At 42.3% G+C, this 11,040-nt stretch overlaps 1 protein-coding gene across 1 annotated transcript; it reads left to right on the top strand.

Moving 5' to 3' along the window:
• The first annotated feature begins 275 nt into the window (after positions 1 to 275).
• On the top strand, positions 276 to 10,768 carry LOC138287451 (interferon-induced protein with tetratricopeptide repeats 5-like). Its single transcript, XM_069227880.1, has 2 exons — positions 276 to 379; positions 8,031 to 10,768. Exon 2 carries the CDS (start codon positions 8,035 to 8,037, stop codon positions 9,331 to 9,333), a length of 1,299 nt encoding a protein of 432 aa, XP_069083981.1. The 5' UTR covers positions 276 to 379; positions 8,031 to 8,034; the 3' UTR covers positions 9,334 to 10,768.
• The last annotated feature ends 272 nt before the right edge of the window (positions 10,769 to 11,040 follow it).

Raw genomic sequence — 11,040 nt, 5'->3', positions numbered from 1 at the left:
AAAATGCTGGCGAATGTCTGGGGCTCTATCGTCTTGGCAGTAAGGCACTTGCAGTGTGTGAAGTGAATCCCTATAACCCGTTATTTCTTTGAGTGAGTATTTGCAGCCAGTAGAGTTCAGGAATTCATTCACTTTATATAGTGCAGACAGGCACGTAAAAACAGGCGCTCGGCTCTCTCTCTTGCGGATGAGGAGGGGGCCTTGGTTTCATATGGTGCTTTCAGTTTCCCAAGAATAGAAACCATGAATGAGTTAAGGAACATCACTGTGCGATAGGAGGAGCCAAAGGCATTGCCACTCCTTTAGCAAACAAATAGAAAGGCCACGGGCTATACATCTCCCCTCCATTCGGTCAAGAATAAAGCAGCTGCAAAACGAGGTAAGTTTCAATCGTTTATGTTTTTTAGATGCTGTTATTCTGATTTACTTTCTCTGCTTTAGTCCTGTTTATACTTCGACACTCCACTGGTTTCAGTACTGTACTCCAAAACAACAACGGAAACTGCACTGTGGAAGCTTCCATCACTGTCACGTGGTAAACTCCAGGACAGTGTGAACTAAAAACTACCCATATAACAGCGGTTTCCTCCTGCAAGGTCCATGGTAGACAGCACTGTTGAATAAATTACTTTGCTACGTCGCCATATGTCTGAAAGGCAGCTGCACCATCTACAATGTGCATTTAGGTTCTTATTAAAGCAGAACATTGGCATCAGTCATGCTGCACTCCTCCAGGAGCAACCAGTTTAATAAGGAAAGGTAATATCTCATGCAGACACAGTCAGTGCTTAATTTGTAACTAAAAAGGTGCCGGTGCCCAAAGCCCTCCTCTTAAACACGCGGCTGCTGCAATTAAATGTGTGAACATGGAATACTGAGGCGGCGTAATACTGAAGCCATCTCCGGCCTCTTCAATCCATACAAAGCACCTCCCTGCCCTTTCAGCTCACTCTTGCAGCTTTCTACTTTCTCCCTTTGTGACGCTTTTTCGTTTTTCCCTTCACCCGTCTTTCCCATATGTGTCTTTTGCTCGCAGCAAATGCTTGAGGCAGAAGAATAAGCCCCGACCCTCAAAAATAAGTGCCGGTGCTCAGCACCGGAAACAACAAGCACAAATTAAGCACTGGACACAGTATGAGCTCGTAGCTCACAAGTCGGAAGAAGTGTGCAGTGATTGCCTCCCGCTGTTTCCGAGCTCTGCTGCCTGCAGTTCATGGATTAACTCTGACAAATTCCGAGTTGCACGCATCACAGTTGAAAAATTCTTGGATTGCTCTGATACAATAATTGGATATCTCTCTTGCACTGATGATGGTTATAATATACTTGTCACACATGGGATGCATACAACACGCAGCAGCCAGGCTCCCACCCTGCACAACCATCACCTCTGACCTCAAAGAGCTCCACCGGCTCCCTGTCCCCAAACACACTCTCTTCATGCTCCTCACACACTGTTATAAAGACGTGCACAGTCCAGATCTCCCTGTTACCTTAGCTGCATCAAGTTCCAATCCCCACCAGCAGTGGCGTAGCGTGGGGCGTGCAGGGGGGGCCGGGCGCAACATCTTGGAAGAGACTAAATCCACGGGTTAGGGGGCGCAAATTACTTGCCTTGCCCCGGGTTAGGGGGCGCAAATTACTTGCCGTGCCCCGGGTGCTGACAACCCACGCTACGCCACTGCCCACCAGAAATATATTTCGGCTACCCTTCTGCTCACTGACCTGCTCCGCACCCACACGCCCAAGCAATAGCCTGGAACAACCTCCCCCTGCACATCAGAACCACCTCCTCAGTCCCTGGATTCCACAAGAAACTGAAGACCTGACTCTTTACCTAGACCTCAGACTTGGACAGCCCTGTGCCCCTCATCTAATGCCTGGATACCCTCCCAAGTGAGATGTCAGTTCGACAAATAGTCAAAACATAACGTGTGATGATATAGTAAAAAAAAAATTGTAAATGTATTTTCTAGCCTTGTCAACATTGTTGGGATGATCACCCATTGAGAAAACGTGTGTTGGCTGGAGCTCATTTATTGACTGAAAGTCTGAAATGAAAGAAGACTGCTTAAGCTTATTTATGGACTCACCTTGAATCAGCTTTTACTGAAGGATTACTGCACTACTAGAATTTGGGTCACATTTGTGGCAAAGTGGTGCAGTGCAGCGCATCAAGTCACCTTGCCGTGCTGCATTGCGTCACCACGAAAGGCGAGGAATGCGCCGTATTTAAAGGCATAAAGCGCATTCCTGTCCTTTTCCTCTGAGCTGGTGCACAAAGACTGCCTAGCGCTAACAAAGGCACCCTTGCACCATGGTACAAGGGTGCCCACGTTGCATGCAGGATTGTTTTTGTGCAAGAAGGGGCACCTTCCTGTACAACAACAATCCTTCGAGGCATATTCCTCTTTCTATGTGTGCTGCAGAATGGAACGCCTCCCTTGAGAAGAGTGATTTCCACTGTATTGCATTACTCCAGGTGTTTGAAGCCATTCAAAGCCACACAAAGTGACATTGTGTGGCTTCAAAAATCTGTATCAGAGGTTTGTGTCACACATGTATCAGGTTGTGTGGTGCAAGCGTGACAAAAACTTCTCATAAATATGCCCCTTAGTGGGCAAGTAATTGTTTGAATATGGAACTTTAGTGTTTCATAGTGTTAGCTGCTTTCCATATAAGGTTAGCACCCATTTAAACTTTAAAATGTATATTTGCTCCTACAAATTAATATTTCCTGTGTAAAACCTGTGTGAGGTGTGCACCACTATTTCCTCTAGGTACCCAAAAATTGTCTATTCTAAGATATATCAATCCACCAGTGACAGTCTATTCTGACCCATCAAATGTTTGAACTTTGGAAGTATTTAGGGGTATTGGCTGCCCCAGATTAGAAGATACCTGAATATGTGGGTGAAATTTCACTACCATGCCAGCCACACTGTGAAGATATTCTCTTCAGCTCTTTTCTCTAACCTATGCTTCTCTACCAAGCCCCACAAGAACATTGCCCTCTTCAAAGCTTCATTATTATGTTATTGCCATTTGTATAATGCATACTCTGCAGTTGGTACAACATTGAACTGGTTTAAGCTTTTTCGCGTTCCCACTCTTCTCAGTCCTTTTCTTCCCCTGCCACACTCTCCCATTGACCTTTACTTTCTCAACATCCCAACCTCGCCTCCACCTTTTATTAAGCCTCTGTCCGACCCCTCTTCTGCTTAAACATCTTGCTCTACCCATTTCACCTGTGCCACCCATCTGCCCTCCCAATCCCTATCCTCAGTCTGTGCTTTCTACAAAAATCCTCTTATTCCCTCACCATTTACTGCTGCTCTACTGATCGTCTTTCCTGACTTCCTGGCCTATTACTCAACACTCCTCTCCATGTATGTATGTATCTGTATGTATGTTGCATTTGAAAATGTGAACTTGGCTGAGTGGTGCTTTACTGGGATGAAGGCAATGACACAGTCCTTGAGTCATTGGAAGGGCTGGTGAGTTCTGAGAGCAGAAATGGATTGTTACTGCATTGTAATGTAGTGGTCTTTAAAAAGGGAGGTCTGTTCGATCAAGCAATCAAGGTCTAATGTCTGTGCCCAAGGTTAAAAGAGCGAGTAGTGGTGGCCGCTTCTTTGTGTATTTCTTTCCCAAGCTCCGGAACACCCTCCCTACCTCCCTCAGAAGCCTGCAGTCGGAAGACAGATTCTGAAAACGTCTTAAAACCCACCTTTTCTGAAGCTGGGCCTCTAGCTATATAGGTCTATGCAGGTATTCTTTGAGGTTGTTGCAACACGCGCTGGGAGGCCCGGTCGGATAGCTATGTGCTATATAAAAACAGTTCAAATTGAATTGAAGTTGGAGAAAGGTTGGGGCAGTCTGCATGTATACAGTAATTTCTTTGCACATTCTGGGTGCACAAACGGAGAAGGCCTGATTTTTCTTGTGCACACATTTTTGTCACCAGTCTGAGGATGTCCTGGCAGACGGCATGCCATGAACCACCAGAGACGGTCAGTTTGTCTAAAGTAAGCGGGGGTGCTGGACACAATGCATTTGTACATGTTGATGATTCGGGTCGACAAGGTTAGCCAGTGGAAGTCCATTGTGGGAAACACTTGATGGGACATGATACAGATTGCAAAATGCCCCACAAAGGGCCACTGATGATTCTGGGAGACTGAGGAGTATGATCTTTACCCTATCAAGATACCAGAGAAGAAGGGCTTGATTTTGTTTTGTATAGATTGGTGGTACTTGGCTGTCTAGCTTTTCTTTCTGATGTTTCCTTGAGGGTAAGTCATTGTTCATGTTTTTGAGCTAGGTTTGGACTAGTTGTTGCTTTTTGTTCATGATAAATAATAGAAATTCTGTTTTGGTGGTGTTAAACTTCAAGTAAATGCTGGATATTAAGCTCTCAATGACATACAAGCTGTGTCTGAGGTGCTGAATGTCTGGAGGGGGGAGGCTTTTCAGTGGAGTTGTATGTCATTGGCATGTTGGTAAATTTTAGTCCTTTTATTGGTGAATAGAGTTCAATAGGCTCCATGTTGAGGTTGAAGAAGTTAAGCGGGTGACATAGAGGTTCTTGGACCCAGAGGTATACATTTGAATATGCTGGTGTTGGTTTGATATTGAAAGAGAACCAGTGAAGAAGTTATTGGTGAATTTGAGATCTCAGGGCGAGAAAGAGAGTGGGCTGGAAGAAGGTGTGAAAGGCGGCTGAGACATTAAGCAGTATGAGTGGTTAGGGCTTTTCTTTCTCTGGCATCTATAGAATGTTTCTGATGAGCAACATAACTGTTTCTGAGCTGCAGCATTATCTGGAGCTGTATTGGCACTTGTGATTGGTGTTGATATGATCATGGAGATGAACACAGACTATTTTTGCAATTATTATGATGATGAAGTTAGTAATAGGCCATTTCCTGGTGTGGTCTTCAGGGTGTAGTGTGGATTTCCTTAGAAGAAAAAGGGTCTGGTATGTCTTGAGAGCTGCATAGATGCCTTGTGTGAAGGAATCATTGATGATTGTGAGTAGAGGTGAGAGAGCTTCTCCAGAGAGGACTTTGATGAAAAACAAGAGTAAGACATCATCTTCATACAAAGTGACTCTGAGAGAGTTGAGTATTTCAGCCAGTTATGTGAGAAACTCACCCTCTGTTTTTCCTAAATCATTTCTCAGACATCTCCTCCCAGACTTCCTTACACCATTCTTCTTTACCAAACATCAGGATCAACCCTCTTCAGTACCTTTTACTCATCCTTTCACTATCCAATTTGCCTCAATTTTTCCCCACTCCTGCTCCACCAAACTTGTCAGATTAGCTGCAATCTGTCGCAGCCTTCATCTCACAGGCTACCCTCCTCCCTCCAAAGCATTTATGATTTACCTTCCTCCTATCCCAGCTTCTAGCCTGCCTAGCTGGTGCATCTTTTGTGTTGATTGAAATGGTGTAGCACCAAGGACCCTCCACACTCCTATTCTGAACTCAAAGGAAAACTGATAGGAATTTGCAACATGCCAGGCTCTGCGACAGTGAAAGATGGAGGTCCCATATGTCTCAGTAGCAGAGGGGGATGCAGAGCTGTTGTGGTTGATTTGTTGTATGAACAAGCCAAACATTTTTTGCTGTGCTCTGCAACCGGGTAAAACGCCCTCTCCTGCGCTCTACACATGGACAAAAACCTTTTGTTCTGTATTCTGACCGAAAACAAAAACACTTTCTCCTATTTATTTACTATGGCCCTCCACTTACCTTTATGGCAGGCGGAAGATGTCTACTGCATTTGCGCTCTCTATTGGTCCAGTGTCAATGCAACCGAGACTGTCTGGGTTGGCAGGAGACAGAAGGTAGCTATTGTTCTCTGACTCTGCACTTTAATTGCAATCTTAGCACATGCACCATGGCTGAGATGGAGGTGGAGAGGTGGAGGAAATGTGCAAATGTGTCAGAGTGGTAAACCTCTCTGATGATCCAATTGCAGGACATCTTTGTGGCTTACCTGGGTTCTAAACAAGACTAGGATACTAAATGGCCACGTCTAATTTCCTTATTCTGATTTCTGAGGTAATTCCAATATGGGTGGAAACTCTCCAGAATGGGACCAGATGTATTCAAATTAGCATTGGTCATGCTCCAATAGGAAAAGGCCAGTCAAAAATGCCAGCCCATGTCTCTTCTCGAAAACAGCACAAGCAACATTACACCAATTTTGACCTCCATAGCTGTAGCACTTAGTATATCACACTATAGACAACACAAAGGTGATGGTGGAATGCATGTAAATATCTCATCCATTTCCAGTCACTCGAGCCGCATTCAGTCCATCATTTTCCACCCACTATACCTCAGCAGGCTGTAAGAAGACAACCATGTCTGCTTATGGTCAGGAGGGTTCTCGCATCTTTACTTAACTTTATGATAGGTGTCTTTCAAAGGTAAAATGAGGTGTTGTGTGGATGTGGCACTGTTGTAATTATTACAGCAACATATCTACATCACTTCAACTGCACTTATTTTCTTTTGAATATATTTCCAGATAGCTTTTTTGGTACTTTGGTCGCCGCAGTGGCCAATTTCCAAAAAGCTAATCAGCGCCCCTGTCAGGAACAAGATCAGGGAGCAAAATACAAATAGGTATGCAGAGGGACTAGAATGTAAAAACTGCGCCACATTTCTCACTGAGCAGAAACCACCTTCATTAAATAATAAGCTAGTTGGTATACATGTGGCTTGTCAGGAATCACATTTTTACAAAAAGTGAACTTAGTGAATACAATTTCTATGAAGTCATGTATACAAATGAAAGTTGTTTACCTATTTGGTTTATTTGCTTCTTTAATAGTAAGTTTATGAGCCTGTAAGAACTGTCTAACCTGAGGGATAAGCTGGCGTTTAAACCCGTAACTGAACAAGCTGTGTAGGTTCATTTTTTCATCTTTCCCCTTCCAAATAGATTATTATTCATATTAGCACCGTGGAAGTCCTAAAGCAATTAGATGTCTTAGAATAGTTACATAAACTCATGTTGCTTTCCTGCAATCTGCATGAAGATAAAACCTTAAACAAAGACATTAAACATATATGCCTTCAGTGGGGTAAACTAGGGCTCTCTTGGTCTAGTCATCCCCTTTTGCCAGATATCACCACCTCGCAGCTGTTATTTCCCCTCACCATCACATCCTTGACTCCAGCCCATAATTACTTCACGCAAAATTACCACCTTATAATTTAATTTGTACACCCTCAATAGAGAGCAATAGCACTTACCTATGTGACAGGTGATTTTCAAGGGGTAGGCGTGGTAGATAAAAAAAGGATGTACAAGATTGAAAGATCCTTCAAGATGCTTAGCGCGAAGACACTTTGCTCCAGAAGTAGCTGTTTTTTGTATGCACTGAATAAAAATGGCATATCATTCATTCATTCTTCATATATTTTAGGAATTGGCATCCCCAAATTATGTCAACAAATTGTGTTTTGGTCTCTGTCTTTGGGGTATCATTCAGTGAAAGTCACTGACTGTGTCCAATGTTTTTTTCTCCCATGGAGGGAAACCTCCAAACACCCCTGGATAGGGTTGAGTTTGCTTGATGTTTTGGAATATTCCATTAAAAACACTTTGGTTGTTAATCAGTTTATTTGTGAAGTAAAATGCACAATTTGGCTCATTTGTTTGCTATACATTTTCTCAGGCAGAATGTCCCCACTCCCCCTCCCCCTCATAGTTCCTTTAATGCATATTCCTCACTGGCTCCATACAATTGTCTTAGGTATTTGTACAACCCCTCCCCCATCTGTTTCAAAGTTCACCACTTGCCACTGTCCCAAGTAACTGAAAACATCCTTCTTCTTACCACCCACTCTCATTAACACAATCGGATACACATACTCGCAAGCACAAAGAATGCCACACACAGGTGGTGGCAAAGAAATTAAGTTCTGCAAAGCTGGCAAGTCCAGCTGACTGTTCCCAAGAAGTGAGAGATGAATAACATGTTCTCTGTGACTCTCTTTTCATTGCAGTACCATGTCTTTGAAGGAGAGACTGGAGAAGCTTCAGTGTCACTTCACCTGGAATCTTGAGGAGCAAGACAAATTTGATGTAGGACACGTGAAACAAACTCTCATCCTCAGACTTCAACACACGCCTTACAACAACCATTCCACCTTTTACGCACTGCAGGCCTATACACACCAGCGGGAAGGAAGATACCAGGAGGCCCTTGACAGTCTTAAAACAGCTGAAGAGTTTTTGGGAGAAGGTGAACAAGCTAACCTACAAGGCTCTAAGCTGGTCATCTATGGTAACTACGCCTGGATCTACTATCATTTGTGCAACTATGAGATGGTAGAGCAATACCTCAACAAATCTGACACAATTAGTGAATTCCTTTCTAATCCCTCTCAATCTACGTCAATTATTCCTGAGATTAGTGGAATTATTGGTTGGTCCTTGTTAGCAATTGGTTTTCGATACGGAGAGCGGGCAGCAAGTTGCTTCCAGGTAGCATTGTCAGAAAGCCCCAAAAATATTGAAATGTGTGCTGGGATGGCAATAGCACTTTATGCAGTGGCCACACGCTACGGAGCAGGCGAAGAACTGATAGAAGAAGCAATTTCCAAATTTAAGGAAATCATCCACCAAGAGCCAATCAATTATGAGTGTAGGGCGTACCTGGCTCAGCTGCTTAAGAATTCAGACTTTGGTCAAGCGCAAGAGCTTGCAGAAGATGTGGTACAGAACAGTCGCGATCCTGAGGTCCTCCGCAATGTGGCACACGTCTTTCTACCAAACAATTTGAAAAGATTTCAAGACATTCTAGAGAAAGCCATTTCTGTGGGTGAAGATTATTATCTTCTTCATAGAGACCTGGGCACCTTCTACCAGAAGCAACTCATAAGGAATACAAATAAAAGAAGGTTGCCATCAGAAAGTGATATATCAGCAGGGATCCAGGCTTACAAACGTGCCATTCAATTGGCTCCACATTGTTTCTATGCAAAAATTGGCTTAGCAGAAATGTATGGGATTTCTAACCAACAGGTCTACCAGCAAGAGATATATGCTAATCTAGAAAGGGAGCTCCCTAATGCCAGTGAGAAATGTCAACAAGCTTTTTATGTCAGCTTTGGGCAATTTCTACTGTATAAAAAATGTTTGCTAGATGATGCAGTCAACATGCTTGTGAAGGGCTTCAAAATATCTAGTGAAACAAAGAGCAGAAAACAAGGTAAATATGAGTTGTCAAAGATAGTTCGTTGGTTTGAGAGAGATGGTAGAAAAGAAGAGGCAAGAGAGCTTTCACAACTCCTCCAAGAAATCTAGAAAGGAAGAGATATTTTGTAGGAACTACAAAGCAGAGCAGATGTAGTCATTAGAGTAAGTTATAGCCACAGCAGATCAGAGTGCATGGAATAGAATTCTAAATGGGAACATCCAAGGAAAAGAAAACCAAAACCTTGGTCAATAGAGCAGAACAAATGTTTTCTAAAATGCTACACCAATGAGAATAGGCCTGACTGAGAAGGCAATTCAGGGTGAGCCAATAGCATAGGGTCCCATACACAATTTATTTGTGCACCTAACTTGTACTTTGCTGTGCTAACAGATTAATTTATGAATGCAAATTCTCATTGGAGGGTCACAATATGTGATTTTGCACTAGTAAATAGCTTTGCTTATGCAGAAAATTCTCTCAGCAAGCCAGTGTGCTGGAATTTCTGTGTGAGCAAATCTGCTTACAGTGGTACGTTTGTGGGCAAGCCTGTGAGGACACACCTTCATAAGATGGTGAACATTCACAAAAGTATGGGTTTCTGCTATTCAAAGCTCTTTTACATGTGCTGTACTGGTAGCTTCCTTCCCTAATTATTGAGGAGAGGAGTGACTAGGTTTTCAGGGTGGAAAGGGGAGGGTATATCCCAAAATTGCTGGAGGTGTCCAAGAAATTATGTCCCATCTCCACAGGAAAATTACTTTCCCTGTGGAGAAACATAAATAAATAAATACAATTGTTTTTTTCAGTATGACATGTCTGAATGTGAAAAGGTTTACCCATGGGAAAACCCTCAGGAATCTGTGATAGTCACGGTTCGTTCAATCCTTTAAAATTCTCAAAAAGTCACAAATGCAATGGCTACATCACTTTGATCCACTGTGAGTAAGTTTCCAGGTTGCTTTATTATTGGGACCCACAGATACTACATAAAGCATCCAAAAAGTATATGATATATAAAATATTAAAGGGTTGTAGGAGGATGATAAAAACACATACAATTGAAAGACCTGCAGCATGAATTATATTATCATATAAGGGGATACATTGAATACATTGCACTCATGGAAACTCAACTGAATTCACACTAAATTTATAATTACAAAAACGGTCTACTGAGACAATGGAAGATTTGAATCTACAGCTATGAATTGTAATTCTATAAACACACACAATGACTTAGGACAATGCTGTGATAGGTTTAGCATAAAGAATGTAAAATAGCAAAAACAAAATTATAGTACATGTTTAAGCTAATATGTCTAGTATTATGACACATAGACACACCATAAAACTGGTAATCTATAAGTAAGCATGTTTGATTAATAGACTATCCACAACTTAACTATTCACGTTATTTATAAAAAATGATTAAAAATAAACAGAAACATGCTGACATTTCCAGACTTAGCAATATACTGCATAAGAAAATGTCACCAATATAGTCCATTTATTTCAAAGCATATTAAAACAATAATTACTTTCTATTATGTTTCTCTTTGTCTGTTTTATTTCTCCCCAGTACAGAGTGCTATAATGCCGCGGGGTGTACCTCACCAAGGGAGGGGCAACAAACATAAATCACCAGAGGCAAGAAGTTTTTGGCACAATGAGGAGGGATGTTTGGCCATAGTATTATGTTAGTAAGAAGCCGGTCAGTAAAGTGATAAAAAAGCCACAGGTTAGAGTATGTTCACGCAGTGAAGTGAGGTTGCAGAGCCAAGGAGGAGATGCTATAATAGAGAGAATATGAGTAT

The sequence above is a fragment of the Pleurodeles waltl genome, chromosome 4_1 (assembly GCF_031143425.1).
Source record: "Pleurodeles waltl isolate 20211129_DDA chromosome 4_1, aPleWal1.hap1.20221129, whole genome shotgun sequence".
In the NCBI taxonomy this organism is placed as follows: Eukaryota; Metazoa; Chordata; class Amphibia; order Caudata; family Salamandridae; genus Pleurodeles; species Pleurodeles waltl.
The sequence above is the reverse complement of the archived record's forward strand: the minus strand, read 5'-3'. Positions and strand labels throughout refer to the sequence as shown.